This window comes from Erinaceus europaeus, chromosome 4, assembly GCF_950295315.1.
Source record: "Erinaceus europaeus chromosome 4, mEriEur2.1, whole genome shotgun sequence".
NCBI classification, from domain to species: domain Eukaryota; kingdom Metazoa; phylum Chordata; class Mammalia; order Eulipotyphla; family Erinaceidae; genus Erinaceus; species Erinaceus europaeus.
Genome location: NC_080165.1, coordinates 35,580,566 through 35,607,036, shown reverse-complemented (window position 1 = coordinate 35,607,036; position 26,471 = coordinate 35,580,566). Strand labels below are relative to the sequence as shown.

General features: G+C 40.3%; 1 protein-coding gene and 1 non-coding gene across 2 annotated transcripts; both read right to left on the bottom strand.

The window, feature by feature from the left end:
- Positions 1–3,070: 3,070 nt before the first annotated feature.
- TRNAF-GAA (transfer RNA phenylalanine (anticodon GAA)) lies at positions 3,071–3,143 on the bottom strand. Its single transcript has one exon. It is a non-coding gene; the product is annotated as a tRNA-Phe (tRNA).
- A 21,212-nt stretch (positions 3,144–24,355) lies between these two features.
- LOC103127763 (putative olfactory receptor 2W6) lies at positions 24,356–25,291 on the bottom strand. Its single transcript, XM_007538642.2, has one exon. The coding sequence runs from the start codon at positions 25,289–25,291 to the stop codon at positions 24,356–24,358; it is 936 nt and encodes a 311-aa protein (XP_007538704.2).
- Positions 25,292–26,471: the final 1,180 nt, after the last annotated feature.

The following is a 26,471-nucleotide window of genomic DNA, read 5'->3' as shown; positions in this document are numbered from 1 at the left end:
TTCTCCTTTATCTTCCCCTCATCTCCCTACATTTTAGATTTCTCTGTATTCAATTAAAAAAAAAAATCCAGGGGCGGATGGTGGCGCACCTGGTTGAGGGCACATGTTATAGTGCTCAAGGAACCGGGTTCGAGCCCCGATCCCCACCTGCAGGGGGAAAGCTTCACTAGTGGTGAAACAGTGCTGCAGGTGTTTCTCTGTCTCCTCTCTGTCTCCTCCTTCCTCTCAATTTCTGGCTGTCTCCATTAAATAAATAAAGATAAAAAATAAAAATCCCCAGGTGTATCGTCCCTAAGTAAAGGACTCTGTGGTGGCGTGATGCCCGGGCGGCGGGCGTGTTGTTGAAGTTCTGGAACATGATGATGGAGGAGGACGTAGGTGGGGGGTTAGAGTGTTATGTGGAAAACTGAGAAATGTTACACGTGTACAAACTACTGTATTTTACTGTCTAGTGTAAACCATTAATCTTCCCAATAAAGAAAAAAAGTCTCCTGATTTTTAAATTTCTCTCCGTCTCTATTCAATTAAAAAATACTGAAAAAAATCACTAAAAGAGTAATTTGCTGTTCAACCCAAAATTCTAATAATATTCACTTACAAAATAGTGAATTTAGGTTGGTTGGGAGGTGGTGCAGTGCATAAAAAGTTGGACTCTCAGTCATCAGGTCCTGAGTTCAATCCCCTAACTGTGCATGTACCATAGTGATGTCTGGTTCTTTCTCTCTCCTCCTATCCTTTTCATTAATAAATAAAAACTTTGAAAAAAAAATAGTGATTTTAGTTAAAAACATTCCAAAAATTTCTGATAGCTGTCACTATTAAGAAACTGTTTCCCTCTTTATGGGATCTTGCTGTGGAACTTCCTCCAGTATTTCTAAGTACCCAGGGGTTTTCAGATTTGCAAGACTGACACACAATAATCAAATGCTAGAAACATTTCAAATCAGAGCGTGAACTGACTAGGGTCACATTAGTGATTGCTCTTTATTGACAGTTCCAACAGAGATCAGTTAATCTCTATCAATTGCCCCAACAGCAGAACTATCTATGTCTATTTGGTCTCTCCCAAAACCTTAACTACAACACTAACTGTGGCAGATGGAAGTTCCTGAAATCAGAGACTGAATGACTAGAAGACTGTTAAGATGTTCCCTATTTTATGCCTTCTTATACCTACTTTAGAATACACTGTAGTGAGAGCTATACTGAAAAGAAACCTCTCCAATGTTCAAATATTTTGCAGGAGTGCTTCAAGGATTGACTTCTCCAATTTCCAGCACAGACTGAGTAATGAGTTATATCCTGCAAGATGAAGTGTAGCAAGCATGCTTCTTAAGGGAGGTTTTACAGTTTAATACCTGGCACCACATGTGCCTGAGTGATATATTGGTGCATCTCTCTCTCAGATTAAATAAAAAAATTTCAAGGGTAGAATTTTAAACCCAAATCTAATGTGAGTATGTCACCACATCCTTCACCAAAGAACTATCTCCCTTGCCTCCCATTCATGATTTTCAAGAGTCATATTTTTTCGTTACTTACTTTTTTGAACAATATATAGACTGTTTTTGCAGCACTGAGGTCTTGCTGTGGAACTTCTTCCAGTGCTTTGGTATTTCCATGTAGTGTAGGGCTTGAACCCAGGACCTTGCTCCATGGTAAGTCACTTGCTTTTTCAGGTGGATTATCTCCTAATTCCATGAAGAAATGTTTGTGATTAATAATTGGTTACAATATTGTAAAATACAGATATTACAATCTTGTAGTTGGTTACAAGATTTTAAGATTATTTCCACACCACACCCACCACTAGAGTTCTGTATCCCCAAACTTTCTACCTCCCAAGGATAATCACTATAGTTCTCACAATACTTAAAAACAATTTGCTTGTGGTCTGGGAGGTGGTGCAGTGGCTAAGGCACTAGACTCTCAAGCATGAGGTCCCGAGTTTGATCCCCAGCAGCACATGTAACAGAGTGATGGCTGGTTCTTTCTCTCCTCCTATCTTTCTCATGAATAAATAAGTAAAGTCTAAAATATATATATAGTTTTCTTGCTTCTATTTCTCCCCCACCCCATATGTATCAGTGTAGCCTTTATTTCCTAAGGCTGTCACAAATTAACCATTAACTAGTATTAAAACAAAATAAATGTTTTTTCCCTCATATTTCTGAGAGGTGGAGTCCAAAATCAAGGTATTAGTAAGACCATACATCCAATCTGAAAGCTCTGAGGGAATAATCCTTCCTCACTTCTTCCTAGCTCTGGAGGTAACTAGCAGTCCTTGATGTTCCTTGCTTTGTAGTAGCATGACTTCAGTGTCCATCCTCACATGGCCTTCTTCCCTGTGTGTTCTCTTTTCTTTTTCTTTTCTTTCTCTCCCTCTTTCTTTTTTTCTTTCTTTCTCTCTCTCTTTCTCTCACTTTTTTTTTCAGGGGATTGAACCTGAGACTTTGGAGTCATCCTCTGGCATGAGAGTCTCTTTGTGTTCTTTTTTCTTCACATGACCTTCTTTTAATTTATTTTATATTTAAGATTTATCTATTGATATGAGAAAGAGGGGAAAGACAGAACCAGAGCATCACTCTGGCATATGCTGTGTCTGAGATAGAACTCAGGAGCCCATGTAGAGTCTGACGCTTTATCCACTGCAACACCTCCTGGACTTCCATAGGACTTTGAAAATAAATATCCCTCAGCGTTATTTCTGTACAGAAAGCCAGAACCGATGATTTCACAGGTAGAGCGGTATACTCGCTAGATGGTTTTCAGGTTTTGCACAGAATTAAGTAGGTGTTGCAAGAAATTCTATCGAGTGGCCGCTTATATTGGGAATTTCACCCTACGTTTCAGGGCCATCTAAGTATTAAGACTTTGTTAAATATATATTTGCATAAAAATGGAGTTGCATGACAACTATATAATCCAAGATAGATCTATAACAGGTATGAATGTCAAGTTTCTTTTAGAGCTCGTGTACAAATTGTTTTGTCAGAGGATTCAACTTCATGAGACTACGAAAAGTGTTTTGTGATTCATTAAAAAAAAAAAAATGAGGAAATGCTCCCCTTGCCGAAACCCGGGATTGAACCAGGGACCTTTAGATCTTCAGTCTAACGCTCTCCCAACTGAGCTATTTCGGCTCTGCTCACAGGGGCTTTATAGAAGTCATAATGGTTCCCTTCCTCAAGTGTTTCTCTACTAAATATTACTTAAACATAACAAGCATTGAGAAGAAACATAAGACAAGTTTAAGAATAGTTTATACCTTCAAATAACACAAATTTATGAGGAGACGAGAAAACAATGCTAAATGAATGTCTTAAGGGCTGCTGAATCGACGGGTTGCAATCTGTACTTTATTCCTGTCTGAAACCACATGTATGAAGCAGATAAAGGGTTTTTTTTTTTTTTTCCTAATCTAAATGTTTGTCCCAAGATTTCTCGGGTTTGGGTTTAGCCACACCTCCTTTCCCCCAGAGTTTATTGGCTGTTGTAGATTAGAGACCCATGCATAAATGAATATAACTTTGTGCTGGTTTGTTGGTGAATCTGGAAACTGTAGTTAGGTACTCTGTACTTTTTGACTTTTTGATAGGCAAATCTATTTCAAAAGCTTCAAACACCTACCTCCCTTGGTTGTCTAGTGGTTAGAATTGTATTCCGTGGTTAGGAAGTAACTCCTTTCTTTTCTTTTCTCCCTTATTTGTATGTTTACCTAGGACAAAAAGTAAAATTTCAAACATTAAACATTATTTGCATCTAGATTAAAGTTCAATTCTCTGTGAATGAATTTCTGCCTAGAAACTCTACAATGGTTTTAGTTTTTCAAATTCAAAATGATAAGCCATATATTTTCTGGTGACTTAAAAAAATGCTGAGTGCTATTCGAAGTGCTTTAAAATTTAATTCTTTCTGTTGGATGATTCAGTGAATGGAAGATTTGGAGAAAGCTGATAAACTGTAAGAGATTGTTGAGATTAGTACAATGTTTTGAAAAGACAATGAAAGTGGGGGGGAAGGATTAGAAAAGTCATTAAGTTTTTTTTTGTTATTTACTCATTACTATTGGATAGAGACAGAGAAACTGAGAGGATGGGGAGAGAGAGTGAGTCACCTGCAGCCCTAGTTCACCACTTGTGAAGCTTTTCCTTTTTTTTTTTTTTTCTGGCTGTCTCTATCCAATAAATAAAGATAATATATATATATATTTTTAAAAGAAACATTAAAAAAAAAAAAAGAACTGGGCAGTTAAAAGCAAAGTCATTTCCTGGAGGTAGGTCTTAACAGGCTGTCTGTGAGTTTCTAAGTCTGTAGACCTAGTAGAATTTTGCATAACCATTATACTATCTTCTTGGCCCTGAGCTAGTGGAATTTTGAAAGGTAATATCTACCCACCATTCACTCTCATTTGGGTTAGACCTTTTCAGTTCACAATTCTAGCCATGCAGATGCCTGCAGAGTAAAATAAACTATCAAAACAAAAAGCTATTCTACAAATGGGAGAAAATATCCACACAATATGCATCTGACAGAGGCATAATATGGAGAAAAATCAAGAAATGAGAAAATTCAGCAAGAAAAACCATCAGTTCATGGTATAAATACATTTTGCTATACTTCTGAGTTTGGACCAGATTTGGTACCTCTGTGCAAATTGATTCCTTTCTGACGGTATTGGTGCACAAACTCTTGTTATTTGGTCTGTCCCAAACGTATCTACATATATATTACCTGCTATTTCTTTTTTCCATCCTAAAATTAAACAAAAAGTCTTGTTTTAATGAGACAAAAAGATACAAAGAGACCTACTTATTATTTCCATAATTATTATAAAAATTTAACACACATCTGACCTCTCCAGCGGCTTTCAAACAAAGATCATCATGTTCCTGATCTTACTTTGCCAACAGATGGGAACATGATGTTTTTCTGATGCTGTCACATGAAATTGTACTCTTGGGCTGGGGAGACAACACAATGGTTATATAAGTGACTTCTATGCCTGCCGCTTTTAAATCACAGGTTCAATTCCCAGTATCATAAACCAGAGCTGAGCAGCGCTCTGGTCTCTCTATATCATTTCATCACTATCTCTCTGGTCTTTCTCTCTCTGTATCATTCCATCTCTCTCTCTCTCTTTTTCTTTCTTCTTAAATATCTTATTAGTTTATTAATGAGAAGATAGAACCAGACATCACTCTGGAACATGTGCTACTGGGAATTGCTTTATTCACTGCACCACCTCCTAGACCATTTTTCTCTCTCTGTCTCTCTCTCATTAAAACAAATTGGGGCCAGGTGGTGGCACGCCTGGTTGAGCGCACATGTTACAATGAGCAAGGACCTAGCTTTGAGCCCCCAGTTCCCACCTGCAGGGGGAGAGCTTCACAAGTGATGATGCAGTGCTGCAGGAGTCTCTCTGTGTCTATGCAATAAATAAAAGATAATAAAAGAAATAAAATCTTAAAGAGAAAGAAAGAAAAAGTACTTTTTGCAATTAATCACACATGCCTCTGCTTTCCCTGCAGCCCCTATATGTAAATTTAGAGTTTCCAAAACTTCCTTGAGATGAGACAGTCTGTTGGGATCCTTGAGTCAATAAACTTTGACACATAAGCGATGCCAGTCTACCCAAGAATGTTTGCTTTGACTCTCATGCCTGAGGCTCCAAAGTCCCAGGTTCAATCTCCTACACCAACATAAACCAGAGCTGAGCAGTGCTCTGGTAAAAGTAAATAAATAATTAAATAGATAAATAAATAAATAAATAAATGAAGGCAGGAAGGAAGAAAGGAAGGAAAAAGTTTGCTTTGATATAGGCATAAAAATAGTCTAATTTGACACATTTCTCTACATATTGCAGTTATTCAGTGTCTGACTAATGTTTTCCAGAAAATCAACCCTAAGGTGGGGGAGATAGCATATGCAAACAGATTCTCCTGCCCGAGGCTCCCAGGTCCCAGGATTAACCCTAGCAACACTGTAAACTGTGTTCTGGTAAAAGAAAAAAAGAAAAAAGAAACCTCTAGATATGATGGCAATCACTCCCTGAACACCTTTCTCCTTTCATAATGCCATATATATTTAAAAAATCATTTATCTCTATGCTGTCCCAGAGAGGCACTGGACAATTTTGGTCACCAAGCCTTGGAAGGCGGACTAGTACGCTTTGCTCACTTGGCTCGACGAGCAGCCAGAGTGTGCGTGTGGAGCGCCCTCTTGTGGAGAAATCTAAGTATTCTTGTGCTTTTATTTTATTATGTTAGGTGTTTGAGGATTGACTGATGAAAGAAAAACTGTCTCACTGCATAGACGGGATTACCCATAGGAGAAAAAAGACTAGTGATCTTGGTCTCACGCCTAACCAATTCGGCCAGTTTTTACATTTTTTATACTGTAGGTCATGTGATGAAGATGGGTATTTTTCAGACTGAAAGCCTTGGGAACGAAGATTCGTTAATTAGAGATAGAATTTATGGAACACAATTGTCTTTTAAGAGTCAGGAGGGATGTTTACCTCCTTAGAATGATCCAGGTAGCTAGTATATATAGTTAGGTGGAATACTCATCACAGTCTAGAGGGTCAGTGCTTGCACAGCGAAATACTGCCACCTTGTGGTAAAAACCAGAGGTGCGAAGAAGTGGACTTCCATGGTTGGGTTTGCAAAGATGAAGTCAATGAGGATTTGACATTTGGAGATAATTTAGCCCAAAATATAAACAATGGATTTTCTGTTAATGCTTCACCAAAATAGAGAATTAATATTAAAATAATGACAGAAGAAAAGAGCCACAAAACATATTAATACTCCAGTTTATAAATTTCCTTCGTGGTGAAAATTCTGTCCAGGTCTTTTCTTTTTTAAAGAATTTATTTATTCATGAGAAAGATAGGAGAGAGAGGGAGAAAGAACCAGGTACCATGTTGGGCATTACGCTCTGCTCCATTGTTGATACTATGGTCTATTTACATAATCACTGTTTTGCCTGAGACCCACTCTGCCTGCAGGGTATTGGTTAATCCCACTGGTTAGAACCTTCACGACAGCTGCTATGGAAGCTTTCTACCTTTGTGCACTTTTTTCCACCCCCTCTTCTCCACCCTCTCTCCTAGCCATTTTCTTTTCTTTTCTTTTTTTTTTTTTTATAAAGGTGTTGTCTCTGATCAATAAAGGCATTGCATTTCATTCAGCCCCACCAGGAGTCCCTGGATCCTCTCTCCCACCCTCAAAGCTTGCCGGCAACATCACGCTGGTACATGGGCTGCTGGGGATTGAACTCAGGACCTCATGCTTGAGAGTCCAATGCTTTATCCACTGCACCACCTCCCCAGACCACCATGTTCATAGCTTTCTTCATCCACATTTTTGATGGGATATTTTTTTCTTTTTCTTTTTCTTTTCCTTTTCCTTTTTTTTTTTTTTTTTTTTTTGCCAGAGCACTGGTTTATAGTAGTGTGGATTTAATCTGGGACTAGGAGAGTTGGTTTGCATAACCATTATGCTATCTCCCCCACCCGGTATTCATTCATTCTTTCTTCCTTTCTTTGTTTCTTTCAAAAAGGAGACATTAACAAAACCATAGCATAGGAGGTGTACATATCCACAAAATTCCCACCACCAGATCTCTATATCCCATCCCCTCCCCTGATAGCTTTCCCATTCTCTATCCCTCTGGGAGTATGGACCCAAGGTCATTGTGGGTTGCAGAAGGTGGAAGGTCTGGCTTCTGTAGTTGCTTCCCTGCTGAACATGGGGCGTTGACTGATCAATCCATACTCCCAGTCTGCCTCTCTTTTTCTCTAGTAGGGTAGGGCTCTGGGGAAGCGGAGCTCCAGGACACATTGGTGGGGTCCTGGTATTCTTTCTTTCCTCCTTCCTCCCTTCTTTCCTTCCTTCCTTCCTTCCTTCCTTCCTTCCTTCCTTCCTTCCTTCCTTCCTTTCCTTCTCTCCTCCTCTTCCTTCTTCTTTCTCTCTCTCTTTCTTCCTTTCTTTCTTTCTTTCTTTCTTTCTTTCTTTCTTTCTTTCTTTCTTTCTTTCTTGCCTCCAGGGTTATCGCTTGGTCTTGGTGCCAGCACTATGAATCTACTGCTCCTGGAGGCTATTTTTCCACTTTTGTTGCCCTTGTTTGTTGTTATTATTATTAGTGTTGTTAGATAGGATAGAGAGAAATCGAGAGAGTAGGGGAGGACAGGCCCTCTGCAGGTGGGGAGCCAGGGGCTTGAACCAAGATCCTTGTGTATTGTAATATGTGTGTCCAATGAGGTGCACCGTCACCCTGTCCATTAGCCTTGTCCCTTAAATTCATTAATTTTCAAGTAAGAAGTGTATTTCTCTGGGCTGGGGAGAGAGCATAATGGTTATGCAAAAAGACTTTTAGGCCTGAGGCACCAAAGGTCCCAAGTTCAGTTCCCAGTACCACCATAATCCAGAGCTAAACTCTACTCTAGAGAAAAAAAAAAAAGCTTCTTATTCAGTCATGGAAAAAGACAGTATAAGAAGTCCAGACAGTGGCTTGTCTGGTTAAGTGCTCACATTACAGTGCATAAAGACCCAGGTTCAAGTCCCTGGTCCTCACCTTCAGGGGAAAGTTTCATGAGTGGTGAAACAGGGCTACAGATGTGTCTCTGCCTCTCTCCCTCTCCTTCTCCTCCTCTTCTCTCAATTTTTCTCTGTTTCTATTCAATAATAAGGAAATAAAAATATTTTTTAAAAAGAAAAGACAATATAAAAGAAAGGTAGTGGCTGGGGAGTTCATTCAGTATGTAAAGTACAGGAGTTGTTTGTGTAGGGTCCTGGTCTCAGTCTTTGATATCGCACACAGTGAAGTATTACTCTGATCTCTCTCTCCTTCATAAAATAAATAAGTAAGCAAACAAATAAGTGCCTTGTACAATAAGTTTTTAAATTTGTCTTTTTTTTTTTTTTTTTTTGCTGGAGCACTGTTCAACTCTGGCTTATGGTGGTGCAGCAGACTGAACCTGGGACTGTGGAGCCTCAGGCACGAGTCTCCTTGCATAAACACTATACTATCTACCCCTGCCCCCTTATATAATAATTTAAAAAACACAAAATGTTTAAGACCCTGGACTTTAGGTTTTGGAGCACTGTGATTTTTTTTTTTTTTTTAGAATAGAATTTATCAATTACCTCACTGTGTGAACTTAAGCAAGCTAATTAATTCACTTAAGTGTCAGTTACTACCTCTGTAAAACAGTAGTTCTAATAGAATCTACTTTATAGGGTGGTTGTGAGGATGATGAAATAATATTAACTATAAAGTAGTCAATTAATTTGTGGAGCATAGAGAGTATTCAGAAACTTAAACTCTGGTGGTTATCTGGGAGGTGAAAGGCTGAGAGCACAGGACACTGGTGGTGGGTGTGATGGAGGTGCAACCTATTATTTATTTATTTTTAAACTAGAGCTCTGCTCAGCTCTGGCTTATGGTGGTGAGGGAGATTGAGTCTGGGATTTTGGAGCCTCAGGCATAAGAGTCTCTTTGTGTAACCATTATGCTGTCTACCTCTACCCATAACCTACTATTAATCACTAATAATAATAATCAACTCACTAACAACTCTTGGTGAAATTTAATATAACCCACTTTCCTGAGTGCATATTAGTATACTGATATTTATAGTTCAGATTCCTTCCTCATTTTCTCTTTCATGTTTTTTAATTATTTGTTTTTAAATTATGACTGGGAAGGGGGAGAGAGAAAGAGACACTACTGCAGTCTCAATTCACCATCAGTGAAGCTTTCTTTCTACAAATGGGGATGAGTTGGGGGTGCTTAATCTGAGTCCTCATGCTTAGTAACTTATGTGCTTTTTTGCCCCCCTTCTTTTTAATATTTTTAATTTGTTATTAATAGTTTGTTATAAGATTACAATGTATAGTTCTACACTACAACCACCACAAAAGTTCTATATCCCAGCCCACCAAATTCACAAGATAACCATCAGAGTTCTCACAGCTCTTACAAACTGTTTGCTTACTTCTGTTTTGTTTACTTTTTTTTTGTAATGGTCATGTAAATCAGATCTCTAGATTCCACATATGAGTGAAACCATCTGGTAGTTGTCTTTCATCTCTTTACTTATTTCACTAAGCATAATCACCTCCAGTTCCAGCCATAGAACTGGACACAATAGTATCTTTTTTTAAAGATCTTATTTATTTATTTATGAAAAATGATAGGCAAGAGAGAGAGAAAGAACCAGACATCACTCTGGTACATGTGCTGCCTGGTATTGAACTCGGGACCTAATGCTTTAGAGTCCAAAGCCTTATCCACTGCACCACCTCCCAGACCATAGCATCTTTTTTTGATCACAAAGAAATATAGAATTTCCTTCTTTCTTTCTTTCTTTCTTTCTTTCTTTCTTTCTTTCTTTCTTTCTTTCTTTCTTCCTTCCTTCCTTCCTTTCTTTCTTTCTCTCTCTCTCTCTCTTTCTTTCTTTCTCTTTCTTTCTTTCTTTCTCTTCCTCTCTCTCTCTCTTTCTTCTTTCTTCACTTTCTGCCTTCAGGGTTATTGCTAGGGCTCGGTATCTACACTACAAATCCACTGCTCCTGAAGGTCATCTTCTTTCCATTGTTGTTGTTATTGTTGTTACGTAGGCATATGCTAGACTAGCTTTGCAGGCGGGAGACAGACGACCAGAGACTCATGGCTGAGCTGTACACAGTATTTCTTTATTCGTGTGGAATGCAGCACAATCTAAGCCATCTAAACTAACTATAATCACAGTCTTGTCCTTATATATATACTTGCCAAGTAGGGTGGAAACAGGATGTGATGTAGAAAGGGTGGAGCGAAAAGCGACTGGTGCAAATTAGGGTGTACTACGAGAGGGGGCGGAGTAAAAAGACATCATGAACCAGTGGGGATTAAACCAATGCCTGCAGGCAGGGCAGTGCTTAGTTAACAGTGGTTATGTATGTCGTTAAGAGTTCAGGGCTCTAGTAGGCTGGGCTAGCTTTGTGGAGGTAGACAGAGACTTGGGGACACATGGCTGGGCAGAGAAGCTGTATTTCTTTATTCAGGAGCAACGATTCAGAAACTAACCTAAAACCAATCACCACACAGATCTGTCCTGCATCCTTCACCTCTGGCAGCAGTGGCAAGAACCCTGGAAGTCCGTGGGGGCCGGGGATGGGGACAAGGGGGCAAACTAGCAGGGGCCAAACCACCACCTCCGGGGGGGGGCAAGATCAAACCAATGTGAAGCATAGCAACAATTCCCCCTTTTCTTTTTAATGGCTAACTCAGTTGGTAGAGCATGAGACTCTTAATCTCAGGGTCGTGGGTTCGTACCCCACGTTGGGCGCCATATATCGTTAAGAGTTCAGGGCTCTAGTAGGCCGGGCTAGCTTCACGGAGGTAGACAGAGACTCAGGGACACACAGCTGGGCAGAGAAGCTGTATTTCTTTATTCAGGAGCAATGATTCAGAAACTAACCTAAAACCAATCACCACACAGATCTGTCCTGCATCCTTCACCTCTGGCAGCAGTGGCAAGAACCCTGGAAGTCCGTAGGGGCTGGGGGTGGGGACAAGGGGGCACGCAAAACTAGCAGGGGCCAAACCATCATCTCCCAGAGGTGGGGGGGGGCGGGGGGGAGGAGGGGTGGTGGGGGGAGGGTGAGACCAAACCAATGTGAAGCATAGCAACAATGTAAATAGAATACAGTGTTAAGCAGGGGGGATTAAACCAATGAAACAGAAGGGGTTTTTAGAAGCAGAATTAGAAGCATACCAACAGGCTTAAGAGAAATTGACAGAGGAGGGGAAGACAGAGAGAGGGAAAGATAGACGCCTCCAGACCTGCTTCACCACTCGTGAAATGACCTCCCTGCAGGTGGGAAGCCCAGGGCTTGAACCAGGATCCTTGTGCAGGTCCTTGCACTTCAAACTATGTGTGAAAACTATCTTATAATTTCTTTAGTTAGTCATCTGTTGTTGGGTATTTAGGCTGCTTCCACTTTTTGACTATTATGAATAATGCAACTATGAACATAGGGATGCATATGTCTCTACTAGTTATTGTTTGAATATCCATTGGATAAATGTCCAGGAGTGGTACTGCTGGATCATAAGGTACTTCTATTTTTATTTGTTTAAGGACTCTCCATGTAGCAGAGTTCCCTTTTCTCTACAACTTCTCCAACACCTACCATTTCCTCCTTTGTTGATGTAAGTCATTTTCTCAGGTATAAGATGGTATGTCAGTGCAGCTCTTTTTTTTTTGCTTTCAGGGTTATTGCTGGTTGTCTGCACTACGAACTAGGAATCCACTGCTCCTGGAGGCTATTTTCCCCCCTTTTGTTGCCCTTGTTGTTTATCATTGTTGTTGTTATTGATGTCGTCGTTGTTAGATAGGACAGAGAGAAATGGAGAGGGAAGGGGAAGACAGAGAGGGGGAGAGATAGATAGACACCTGCAGACCTGCTTCACCACTTGTGAAGTGACCCCCATTGCAAGTGGGGAGCCAGGGGCTCTAACTGTGATCCTTACACCAGTCCTAGTGTTTTGCGTTATGTGCGCTTAACCCACTGCACTACTGCCCAGCTTCCAGTGCAACTCTTTTTGAGTGAAATTTTTCTTTCTTTCTTTTTTAACCTTTACATTTTTAAAAAAGATTTTATTTATTTGTTTAAGAGAAAGATAGGGGGAGAGAGAGAAAGAACCAGACATCACTCTGGTACATGCGCTGCCAGGGATTGAACTCAGGACCTCATGCTTGAGAGTCTAGTGCCTTAGCCACTGTGCCACCTCCTGGACCACTAACCTTTACATTTTTAAAAATCTTTATTTACTGGTTAGAGGCAGCTAGAAATCGAGATGGTAGGGGGAGATAGAGAAGAAGAGAGAATAGAGAAACCTGCAGCACTGTTTCACTACTTGCAAAGCTTTCCCCTTGCAGGTGGGGACTGGGGGCTCAAACTCAGGTCTTTGCGCATTGTAACATGTGTGCTTAACTAGGTGTACCACCATTCAGTCCCAAGTAAATACCTTTAATTTTTTTTTTATTTTTAAGAGAGATTTAAAGACACACACACACACACACACACACACACACACACACAGAGAAACATCAGAGCACTGTTCAGCTCTGGCTTATGGTGGTGCAGGGTGTTGAACCTGGAATTTAGGAATCTCAGGAATGAGAGTCTGTTTGCATAACCATTATGCTATCTCCCCCACCCATAAATACCTTTTTTACATATTTGGGTCCATATATTTTGGGAGCATATGTACTGATGATGGTTATGTTTTCCCTTTGGACTGATCTTCTGATGAATATGTAGTGACCATGTCTGTCTCTTCACCTTCTTTGCCTGAAATTCTAATTTATCTGATATTAGAGTAGCTCTTCCAGCCCTTTAATTTGCATTATTGACTTGGACTACTTGTTTGAATGTGTTATCCAGAGCTTCTGTTTGTCTTTCTTTTCGGTGTGTGTTTCCTGAAAACAGGCGAGATGGCTCTTGATTTTTAATCCATTCAGTCATTCTGAATCTTTTGACTGGCAAATTTAAGCCATTCATATTTAGGGTGATTATTGATGAATGTGGTATGCTTATAGCCATACTGTTTTATTTTTTTTAGATTTGTTTTTTTTGTTCTTGTTGACTCTTTTCCTGCTTGTTATTTTCTATGGACTTTTTTTTATAATACTCTTTCCTGCTGCATATATGTTCCCTATTTGTATTTGTGCTATATTTTGTTTTGTGGTTATCATGAATATTGTGTCTAACTTACAATATCTACAAGAGAATTTTTCAAGTTGGCCTTGGTTCACCAACATTGGATTGTGCTGTTCTATTTTGCTCTTCCTTTTCCTGTGTTTGTTTTTTCTCTGTTGTTGTTGTGTTCCTGGTTCTATTCTTCCCCCCCCCCCCGGTTCTATTCTAATACTAATAATCTCATTAAAAATTGGAATTCCTTTTATTTTTGCTTTCATGTGGAACTCCCCTCAGTAGTTCTTGAAAAACAGGTTTGGTAGTGGCAAATTCATTCGGTTTCTGAATTTTTGAAAAGATCCTTATTTCTCCCTCATATTTGAAGGATAGTTTAGTGCAGGGCTAGCATGAAGGCACTTATTCCCAGGCACGTGCTTTCTGGGTTGGAGAGAACTCGACTGGCGCCAACCTGGGCTGCTGCTTACTTAGCAACGTGGGAGAGAGATGAGGAACTCGTGGTGGAGCGGGAAAGCAATGCAATGCCTTTACTGATCAGAGACAATGCCTTTATATGTATATTTAACTGGAAGTGGCAAGTGGGAAAAGGAAATGGCTAGGAGAGGGGGTGGAGAAGAGAGGGTGGAAAAAAGTGCACAAAGGTAGAAAGCTTCCATAGCAGCTGTTGTGAAGGTTCTAACCAGTGGGATTAACCAATACCCTGCAGGCAGGGCGGGTCTCAGGCAAAACAATGATTATGTAAATAGACCACAGCATTAGAGCAGGGGGGCTGTCCAACAGTTTAGCAGGATACAGAATTTGTGGCTGACAATTCTTATCTTTTAATACTTTGAATATGCCATTCCACTTCCTCCTTGCCTATAGGATTTGTGATGAGAAATCTGATGAAAAAAAGAAATCTGATGAAAGCCTGATGGTTCTGCCTTTGTATGTAACTTCCTTTCTCAGGCATCCTGCAATATCTTTTCCTTGTTCCTGGTTTTGGATACTTTTACAATGATGTGTATTGGTGTATGTTATTTTGGATTAAAAAATTCAGATGTGCATTTACCTTCTTGAATTTCTGGATTATTATTTTTTATTTTTTATTGGGGGATTAATGGTTTAAAGTTGACAGTAAGATACAATAGATTGTACATGTGTGACATTTCTCAGTTTTCCACATAAACAATTCAACCCCCACTAGGTCCTCCTCCACTGTCATATTCCAGGACCTGAACCTTGCCTCCATCCCAGAGTCTTTTATTTTAGTGCAATAGGATGTCTATATTCTGAACATTGCTCAGGTATGGAAAATTTTCTGCTAACATTTCTTTGAATATGTTCTCTACTCCTCTCTTCTTTCCCTCTTCCTCAGTGATCACAATAATTCTGATGTTCATCTTTCTGATGGAGTCTGCTATTTTATTGAGAAGTGCTTCATTTTTCCTAAACCTTTCCTCTCCAAGAGTTTTAATTTCATAAAGTGTGATGGTTGTGTCCTCTAGTTTTATTATTCTCTCCTCTACCTGGTTAAGTCTACTTCTGAGACCTCTTATCTCAACCTGAACTGCATTCAAAGTGTCCTTTAGACCCTTCAGTACTGTTTGGAGTTTTTATTTTCTTTTTCTGTACTTTGTAATTCTTTTGTAATACATTCACTAAGTTCTAAATCTTTTTTTATATTTATTTATTTTCCCTTTTGTTGCTCTTTTTTTTTGTTGTTGTAGTTATAATTGTTATTTTTATTGATGTTATCATTGTTAGCACAGAGAGAAATGAAGAGAGGAGGGGAAGACAGAGGGGGATAGAAAGATAGACACCTGCAGACTTGCTTCACTGCCTGTGAAGCAACTCACCTTAAGGTGGGGAGCCAGGGGCTAGAACCAGGATCCTTAGGTCCTTGTGGTTTGCACCAAGTGTGCTTAATGAACTGTACTACTGCTCAACTCCCCTAAGTTTTAAATCTTAACTTTAGTGTCTTGAAGTGATTTCTTAATAGTTTTCTGAACTTTATCTCTGTTATTTTTTCTAAATTTGTGATTGATTTTTCTTTTTTGTATTGCTGCCTGTGTATTTCTGTTTCCACATTAGTATTCTTTTACTGTTGTGCTAGCAGGAGGCACTGCTGATTTCCCTGTTTACATATATTGATAGGGGAGGTGAGATTTTGACCTGAGGCACCAGGCTGGGTCAGTGTCCTTCTGCCAACCTCCCAATTTGGTGCCAGCCATCACTGAGCAACGGTTTTTAGTCCTGGGATTTGTTCCCTCACCACCTTTCCATCCACAAGTCACACATCTGTACTCACCTGTGGCTTGAGTGGTTTTCTTTTTCTTTCTTTCTTTCTTTCTTTCTTTCTTTCTTTCTTTCTTTCCTTCTTTCTTTCTTCCTTTATTTCTTTCCCTTTTTTGCCTCCATGTTCGGTGCCTGAATCATGAATCCACTGCTCCTGGAGGCGATTTTTCCCCATTTTTTTGCCCTTGTTGTTTTATCATTGTTGTGGTTATTGTTATTATTGATGCTGTTGTTGTTGTTGGATAGGACAGGGAGAAGTGGAGAGGAGGGGAAGACAGAGAGGGGGAGAGAAAGATAGACACCTGCAGACCTGCTTCACCACTTGTGAAACGACCCCCCTCCAGGTGAGGAGGGGGGGCTGTCTCTGCACTTGGTGCCATGTGCACTTAACCTACTGTGCTGCCACCTGACCCCCTCTTCCTTTCTAACAAGTTTTTGTTTAACTCAGACCCAGAAGTGGTATTTTCAGCTTCCAGTCTCCCAGTTTGTGCCAGTCATCCTTGAGTATGTCCTTCTGGTCCTGAGAATTTCTCTCACCCCCCTTTTTAATTTATAAAATGAAAATATTGACAAGGCCATAGGATAAAAGGGGTACAATTCCACACAATTCCACACAATTCCCACCACCATGACTCTGTATCCCATCCCCTCCCTTGAAAGCTTTCCTATTCTTTATCCCTCTGGGACTATGGATCCAGGATCATTATGTTGTGCAGAAGGTGGAAGGTCTGACTTCTGTAATTGCTTCCCCACTGAACATGGGTGTTGGCAGGTCGATCCATACTCCCAGTCTGTCTCTCTCTTTCCCTATTGGGGCAGGGCTCTGGTCTTGCCTCCTCCCCCCCCCTTTCTTTTTACCACAAGCTCACACGTGTCTGTACTCATCTGTGGCTTGGTGAGTTTCTGAAGAAATCTGGGTAGTATTTTGTTGAGTTTTCAGGAGACTTTCATTGCTTTTCCTAGTTGACCTGGGAGAGTGAAATGTGGCTGCTGCCACTCTGGAGCCACACAGTAAGTAACCTATGTGCTTTACCTCTTGCATCCCTTTCATATAAATCAGATGCCTTTGCTACCTGAACACTAGTCTTTCTTTGTTTTTTATTTTATTAAAAAAAATTTTTTTTTTAAATTTCTTTATTGGGGTATTAATGTTTTACAATCGACAGTAAATACAATAGTTTGTACATTCATAAAATTTCCTAGTTTTCCATCTAACAATATAACCCACACTAGGTCCTCTGTCATCCTTTTTGGACCTGTATTCTCCCCCCTACCCACCCCAGAGTCTTTTACTTTGGTGCAATCCACCAACTCCAGTTCAGGTTCTACTTGTGTTTTCTCTTCTGATACAAGCATGATTCTTAATCTCTACAAGACTAGAGGTTTCTGTTGTATGCTTTACATTGGGTAGTTCTCCCCTGCCAAGAGAATTAGATCAGTCCAGTTAGTTTCGCGGGCCTGCTTGGCCCCGCCCAGGCGGAACCCCGCCAGAGTTCGAGAGTTGGAGAGTTGCAGAGTAAGAGAGAGTGCTTGCACCGCCGCAAAGAGGCAGCAGAGTTCTGTTTGGTGATTAGTTTGGTTTAGTTTATGAATCGTTGTTCCTGAATAAAGAAATACAGCTTCCGTGCCCAGCCGCCGCCGCAAAGAGGCAGCAGAGTTCTGTTTGGTGATTAGTTTGGTTTAGTTTATGAATCGTTGTTCCTGAATAAAGAAATACAGCTTCCGTGCCCAGCCGTTGTCTCTGCGTCTCTGTTACCTGCCCGTGAAGCTAGCCCGCCCAGCTAGAGCTGCCGAATTTTTAACAACAAATGGCGCCCACGTGGACCTGGCCTGTGCATCTCTCAGATAAGTAAAGACAATTTGGCTACCTATGTACTATGGCCTTCTCTTCTGCTTGTGAAGAGATCTCCAAAGGCCTCTGCTCTTTCTTCATGAGACTGTTTTGCTGTTTCTGGAACATTTATCTCTGGACCACTCTCTGGTTTACACTTGCTCGGGCAAACTCAGAACAGCCAGTGGGAATAGCCAGCGGGCTGGAGGAGAGGCGCGGAGCTGCTGTTTCCACCTGGTTAAACAGGACAACCTGTTAAACAGACAACCCTGCGCACCGTGCCAGTAGCCCTGCAGCCCCACAGCCCGCAGGAGGCCGACGCCAGCACACAAGAGCCCCAAGAGCCCGACGCCAGCACACAGGAGGCTGACGCCAGCACACAGGAGCCCGATGCCAGTACGCAAGAGCCTGAGGCCAGCCCACAGGAGCCGGCTCTCCACCGCGTGGCGCAGGGCACTGGACACGTGATCCCTCCACGCTGCTCGGCCACTGCGAGCAGGGCAGCAGACATGACAGGGCCATGGGGCAGGGCCGCTGTGGCCTATCATGGCCGCCACCCCTGGGAACCTAGACCCACGCTTTCTACAAGACTGGCCTGCCTGCCCTCTTGCTATGAATTCTGGAACAATCCCGGACCTCCCGGACCCCCAGGCTCCCTGCCGAAACTGGGCACATGAGATCTCCAGCCGTCAGTCCGGTCTGAAGGCAGACAAGCTGGAGTACGCAGAGATTTGTGCAGAGATCGCAACCTGCAATTCCTAGAAGTGAAGCTGCGCGGGAAGCCACCTCCAGATGGTGAACCCCCCCAACAACTAAGACAGTACAGATTTAAATTCGTGTTTAAAATGACATGTCTTCATAACAAAGGTTTCTCTCCTTGTGTATTAATGACCATGTTTATGTGTATGCTTAAAGTTTGGTAAACAGTAACTTTAAGGCTAAATTCTTACTAGACAAAGTTAAATGAAAAAGGTTTTCAATGTAATTCTCATAAAGATAAAATTAACTTACATTTAAAGTCTGAGGTAAAAATTAGTTAACAATCAATATATTTTAACTAAGTTGGTCTAAACAAAAGGTTAAATAGACTTGTTGATATGTAAAACTCTCCATTACCTTCTCTATTAGAAATGGTAGATCGCACAATGGCTATGCTAATTATTCTCATGCCTGAGGTTTCCTTTCCTGACTCCATCTTGAATGGGTGTAACAAAAGGTTAAAAAGACGTTGTTTGTATGTAAAAGTCTCAAATTCCTTCTCTATTAGAAATATGCTAATAACAAGTTTTGTTTCATAGTAAGTAAATTGCTGCCAGCTGCCTTTGAGACTCTAGGCCGTTCCCCGCCCCCATGCAAATGCCCGTCAAGGCAAGTACGCCCCCCAGAGGCAAGAAATGTTTTTTTTAAGCTGATAAAGTTTTGCCCACAGAGAAAAAAAAATGGCCCCCTCAGGCCTTCCCTTGGCAGCACACTGGTTCTTGTTACTTGCTTACATGTTTCCTTTAGGAGTAGATTCCTCTTTCTTATCTCTTCCATTTTCTTTTTACAGATTAAATTTTTTATTATCTTTTCATTAGTAATTTTTAAGATTATAGAGGTATAATTCCACACCACTTCTCCCACCACAGTTCTGTACCCCAGCCCACACCAGCAGTAACCACCATAGTTCTCCCAGGTTCACAGATACACTGACTATACATATACTTTTTCCAAGGTCACGTATTTTAATTATCTATATTCCACATGAAATCAACCAGTAGTTGTTCATCACTTCCTTACTTTACTCCACTAAGCATAATCACTTCCAGTTTCATTCATTTTGTTCCAAAGGACACAATATAGCCTTTTAAGCTCTAAGTAGTATTCCATTAAATATCTGCCCTATCACCTCTTTTTAGTTTTTGTTTTTATAAGACTCAAATGATTTTTATTTTACTGTTCAAGTCTTTTCTCCTTCTTTTAGTATTCCTCATAGGTTTTTTTCTTCTTTATTTTTTAATAATTAAAAATATGTTTTATTATCTTTGTTTATTGGATAGTGACTACCAGAAACTAAAAGGGAAAGGGATGATAGAGAGGGAGAGAGACAGAGAGACACCTGCAATAATGCTTCACCACTCAAAAAGCTTTCCTCACTGCAGGTGGGGGCTGGGGGCTTGAATCTGGGTCCTTTAAGATTGTCACATGTGTGCTCAACCAGGTGTGCCACCACCTGGCCCCTGAGCTCTATACTTTCTACCATTTGTTTTGATCATACATCGTTTTCTGTTATAATAGCAAAAATATCAACTAGAAGACAAACATAACAGAATATATTTACATTTTCATCAGGAAGAGGTCACAGATGTCAGGATTTCATGGAGTCCAAATGTACTCTTTTCTTATAAAGATGATCCACCATTTCATTGATAAATCAGAAAAATAGTTTATGTCATTGTCTCTCAGAAACATAGGATTAACTACCAGTTTCCTGTATTAACACAGCAATCACTATCTGCTTTTGAAAGTAACAGCTGAACTTAGACTTACTAGAAACATCTATCTAATGTAGGTGATGGAGAAAAATAAATATGTGGCTGGTGGAAGAGTTGAAAAATAGGCTTTTATTAAATATATTTTTGGGGCCAGGTGGTGGCACAACTGGTTAAGCACATTACAGTGCACAAGGACCAAGGTTCAAACCCCTGGTCCCCACCTGCAGGGGAAGCTTCATGAGTGGTGCAGGTATGTTTCTGCCTCTCACTCTCTATGTCTCCCTTTTCTCAAATTCTTTCGGTCTCTATAAAATAATAAGTATATTTTAATTGGACATTTATAGTTATTTGGTATGTATTCTGGTTATGAGACTGCAAACAAGGAAGTGTTTATAACTAGGGCTATTGTTCTGATGTGGTTTAGCCCTGAGGGACTGTTATACCACAGAGGTGATTAAGAAATCTATGACTATGGCCAGAGGGTTATCCAAAAGTCAATTTTATGAGGAGTTCCCTTAAGAGATTTTTATTCTTTCTTTTAAAAAATTTAATCCATACAAATTAACTTCAGAAACAAATTTACTTATTTACTTATTAAATTTATGATTGAGGTAGAAAAATAAAAAATCATAAGTATTTACAGATTAGCACATTTAATTAAAATTTTATCGATTTAACAAGTAAGATAAATTGGAGAAAAACAGGCAATTTTCTTGCTATGTATACACAAAAGAGAGAAAATATATAACTGCTTAAATTATGGAATAATCATAGTTTGTCAGTGATGAGTCATATTGTTCTGTTTATAAGGAATTAATAATACGAACACCTTTGAGGTTACCACTCAGTTGAAGAATTGTTAACTTACAATTTAGGTTAACTTTATGTCTCAATAATCTACCTACCTGATTCCTAGGAAGTCATAATCTTGACTTTTATAGTCATCACACTTTAAAAAAAATATTTATTCATTCCCTTTTGTTGCCTTTGCTGTTTTATTGTTGTAATTATTATTGTTGTTATTGATGTCATCGTTGTTGGATAGGACAGAGAGAAATGGAGAGAGGAAGGGAAGACAGAGGGGGAGAGAAAGATAGACACTTGCAGACCTGCTTCACCGCCTGTAAAGCGACTCCCCTGCAGGTGGGGAGCTGAGGGGGGGGGCGCTCAAACCCGGATCCTTACTCTGGTTCTTGTGCGCTGTGCTACCTCTCGACTCCTAGTCATCACACTTTTACCTTAGGATATAATTTATATGTTAGCACACTCAAATGCATAAGCGAATGTTGAAATAGCATGTATTTAAGTTGTGTCTGAACTTTCAAAAGAAGTACTATGTTTTATCTTACATATTATTTTGTATATGCTTTTGAGTTTTTTTCTCCATCATTTTATTACTAAGGTTATTTAATGTTTTGTGCACTCAGAATTGTTTACTTATATTTCACGTACATCCTCTGCATGCATATATATAAACTTTTTTTTTAAAAACTGGAGCACTGTCAGCTCTAGCTTATGGTGATGCAAGACTGAACCTGGGATTTTGGAGCCTCAGGCATGAGAGTCTCTTTGCATAACCATTATGCTATCTACCTCTACCCTATCCTCTGCTTACAGTGTTGCTATAATTTTGCCACTCATTAACATAAATTTTTGCTGATAACTGGTTTTGGCTCATATAAAAATCTAAATTATGCTGAAAAAATTTTCATAAATCTCCTAGAGACATATTTGCAGTAATGTAAGTATCAGTATAATTCACCTACCACTGGCTGTCGTCTTTCTATACCATGGAACACTGGGCCACCAATCTCCTCCTTTTCATTCCTTCTCACCTTCTCCTTTTGAATTCTTAGGTCTACTGAAATAGACCACAGTTTATTAGTGACTTGCCCTGAGTTTTCCTTGCTTATTTCCCTTAAGTATCTCTTATGAGTGACATCACCTGGAAAGATAGGAGGAGAGAGAGAACCAGACATCACTTTGGCACATGTGCAGCCAGGGACTGAACTCAGGACCTTCTGCTTGAGCTTCCTCCCTGAAGGTGAGGAACTCTGGGCTCCAACACGGATCCTTACACCAGTCCGTGCGCTGTGCGCCATGTGCGCTTAACCCGCTGCACTATCTCCTGGCCCCCTAAAAAAAAGGTTTTTTTTTTTTTTTAAGTTGCCATATTTAGTTATTTATTGCCTCCAGGGTTATTGCGGGGGTTCCAGCCTGCACTACGCTTCCACCGCTCCCGGTGGCCATTTTCCCCCCATTTTATTGGATAGGACGGAGAGAAATTGAGAGGAGGAGGGAGGTAATAAGGGAGAAAGACACCTGGAGACCTGCTTCACCGCTTGTGAAGCAATTCTCCCTACTGCAGGTGTGTGTGGGTGGCGGCTCGAAACTGGATCCTTGCGCGGATCCTTGAGATTGGTACTATGTGCACCACTAGCCACCACCCAGCCTCCACCATTTATTTATTTTATTTTTTAAATACATATTTTAAAAGATACAACACTTTTAAAAATATTTACTTATTTTCCCTTTTGTTGCCCTTATTGGCTAAAAAATTGTTGTTGTTACTGGTGTCGTCGTTGTTGGATAGGACAGAGAGAAATGGAGAGAGGAGGAAAAGACAGAGAGGGGGAGAGAAAGACACCTGCAGACCTGCTTCACCACCTGTGAAGCGACTCTTCTGCAGTTGGGGAGGTGGGGGGGCTGGAACCAGGTTCCTTACGCCTGGTGCTTGTGCTTTGAGCCATGTACACTTAAGCTGCTGAGCTACCGCCCGATTCCCTTATTTTTTAAATATTTAATTCATTAATTTTATTATTATTCTTAAATCTTTTTTTCCCCTTTTGTTGCCCTTTTTTTTATCGTTGTGTGGCTATTATTATTATTGATGTCGTTGTTGTTGGATAGGACAGAGAGATATGGAAAGAGGAGGGGAAGACAGAGAGGGGGAGAGAAAGGTAGACACCTGCAGACCTCCTTCACTGCCTGTGAAGCGATTCCCCTACAGGTGGGGAGCCGGGGGCTCGAACTGGGATCCTTACGCCAGTCCTTGGCACTTTGCACCACATGCGCTTAACCCGCTGCGCTACTGCCCGACTCCCTTCTTTCTTTCTTTTTTTTTTTGTAATTTATTCTCCCTTTTGTTACCCTTGTTTTTTTATTGTTGTAGTTATTATTTGATGTTGTCGTTGTTGGATAGGACAGAGAGAAATGGAGAGAGGAGGGGAAGACAGAGAGGGGGAGAGAAAGATAGACACCTGCAGACCTGCTTCACCGCCTGTGAAGCGACTCCCCTGCAGGTGGGGAGCCAGGTGCTCAAACCGGGATCCTTAAGCCGGTCCTTGTGCTTTGTGCCACATGTGCTTCACCCACTGCGCTACCGCCCGACTCCCCAATTTTATTTATTTTTAATTAGAAACAGAATAGTTAAGAGGGATAAGGATGAGGGTGGAGAAAGACATCTGCAGACCTGCTTCCTCACCTGTGAAGCTTCCCACCCTGCAAGTGGGGGCTGGGGGACTTGCACCCGGCTCCTTGCACACTGTGATGTGTGCACTCAATCAAGTGTGCCACCACTTGGTCCCTAACGCAGCACAATATGTAACAGCCCAAACCTGGAAGCTCCCCAGGTGTCCAACAATAGATGAGTGGCTAAGAAATTTGTAGTATCTTTACACAAGGAATACTACTCAGCGGTTTTAGAGATTTTTAACAGTAAGGATTGTGTTTTATCTTTGCAGCTCTACCTACCATCTTATTAAGCCCATCCACTTATTTACACAATTAGTATCTAGTACAATTCTTGGTACATGGTAGGCACTCAAGAAATGTTCCTTGATTTAATGAGTCATCTTTTATTGGTTATGAGAACTTAAGATAGGAAGAGATAGATGAAGCAAAAGAACACTTCACTACCTATGGAACTCCTCAGACTTTGTAGCTTTCCTGTGGTGTTGAGCCATACAGGTGTTCTACTGAGATGTGTTCCCAGCCTCAGGAAATATTGTTCTTTAACTCTCTGCATTCTTACTCATATCTTTCTGTCTGACTCATGACTTTTCTTATGTATTTTTAACACACACTACTCTCTTTATTGCACTCTTCACATCTTTGTTTCTTAAAGTATAGATCAATGGGTTAAGACTGGGTGTTACTATTGTGTAAAAGAGTGTAAGGAACTTTCCCTCATCTAGGGAGGTGCTATTATTTTGTGGTTTCATGTACATATAAATAATTGTTCCATAAAACAGAGTTACAACTGTGAGGTGAGAACCACAAGTATTGAGGATCTTGCGCCATCGTCCTGCTGACTTGATCCTCATGACAGCTTGTGTGATGACTCCGTATGAGATGAGAATGAGTGACAGAGGTGCTAGAAGTAACACCACTCCAAGAGTAAAGACAACAATCTCAATTACTTTTGAGTAGACACAAGCCATTTTGATCAATGCTGGCATCTCACAGAAAAAGTTATCCACTTGCCGTTGTCCACATCTTGGCAACTTCAGAGTCAGGGAACAAACAATTAAGGCACTTCCCAGACCACCTATCCAGGAGGTCAGCACCATCTTCTGGCAGAGCTGAGGGTGCATGATGACTGTGTAGTGAAGAGGTTGGCAGACAGCAGCATAGCGGTCATAGGCCATCACAGCCAGGAGGAGACATTCTGTGGCTCCCAAGTCAAGGGCAAAGAAGAATTGCAGCACACAGCCTCCATAAGTAATGGACTTTTTAGGGCCCCAAAGATTCACCAGCATCTGGGGCACAATGCTAGTTGTATAACAGAGGTCCAAAAAGGACAAATTGGATAAGAAGAAATACATGGGAGTATGGAGGTGAGTGTCTAGATAGGACACAAGAATGATAGTTGTGTTTCCTACTAGAGTCACAAGATAGAAGATAAAGACAAACACAGAGATGATGTGTTCTAATTGGGGTCTGTCAGAAAATCCTAGGAGGATGAAATCTGTTCCATAACTTTCATTACTTGTTTCCATTGCTTCATATGAAACTAGAACCAATACCATGGTAATAAAACATCAGTCTTACATGTTTCTGAAAATTCTTTTTTGTCTTGGACAACCCAAACTCACTTTTTTCATGCATTTTACCATCTGGAACATTTCTCTCTCTCTCTCTCTTTAATATTTTATTTATTTATTAGTGAGAAAGAAAGAAGGAGAGAGAGTTAAAAAAATCAAGCTAGTTCCAGAATCATTTGGTTACTCCATACACCTAAGAACACATTGTTGCTACTACTAACCTGGGTATTAGTTGAAATTAGTAAGACAGGAAATTAAAGAAGAAAAGAAGAGCACAAAGCTCAAGGACCGGCATAAGGATCCCAGTTCGAGCCCCCAGCTCCCCACCTGCAGGGGAGTCACTTCACAGGCAGTGAAGCAGGTCTGCAGGTGTCAGTCTTTCTCTCTTCCTCTCTGTCTTCCCCCCACTCCATTTCTCTCTGTCCTATCCAACAAAGATGACATCAACAACAACAATAATAACTACAACAACAATGAAAAACAACAAGGGCAACAAAAGGGAAAATAAATATAAAAAAAAGAAGAAGAGGAGAGAAAAGTTAAGAGAAGAGAAGGAAAGATGAGAAGAGAAAAGAAACGAAAAAGAAGAAGAAGAAAAGCAGTTCATTAATCAATCACAAAGTGAGTTGTTTTTGCCTGTAGAGTTTGCTGATCATAGAGTGGTTCCTCTGACCACTTTGAACTGAGTAGTTTAAAATCATCACTTCATTTTGACTCTAAAAGTAATACAAATAAAGGATAAAAATTGCCCGAGTCTTACTGAGTTTATGAAAGTTTATGAGTAGAATGTTTAATGACTGATTTAGCCCCTCTCTCTCCCTGTCCCTCCCTTTCTCTCTCTCTCTCCCTCTCTCTCTCTCTCTCTCTCTCTATATATATATATATATATATATATATATATATAGTCTGTAGTTTCTCATTATGAACTTCAGATCTAGGATAGTCCTCATTTATAGCATTTGTGGCAAGAGTATAATATTTGCTGTAGTTACAGTAAAATGAGTAAAGATAAAATTACCACAGCATATTATTCTAAGCATTTTAATTAGAGCATTGTTGTCATGAAGGAGCTGTTATTATTATCAAGTAGTTGAAATCATGATGTACTTTTTCTCCCTACAGAACAGAAATGTAA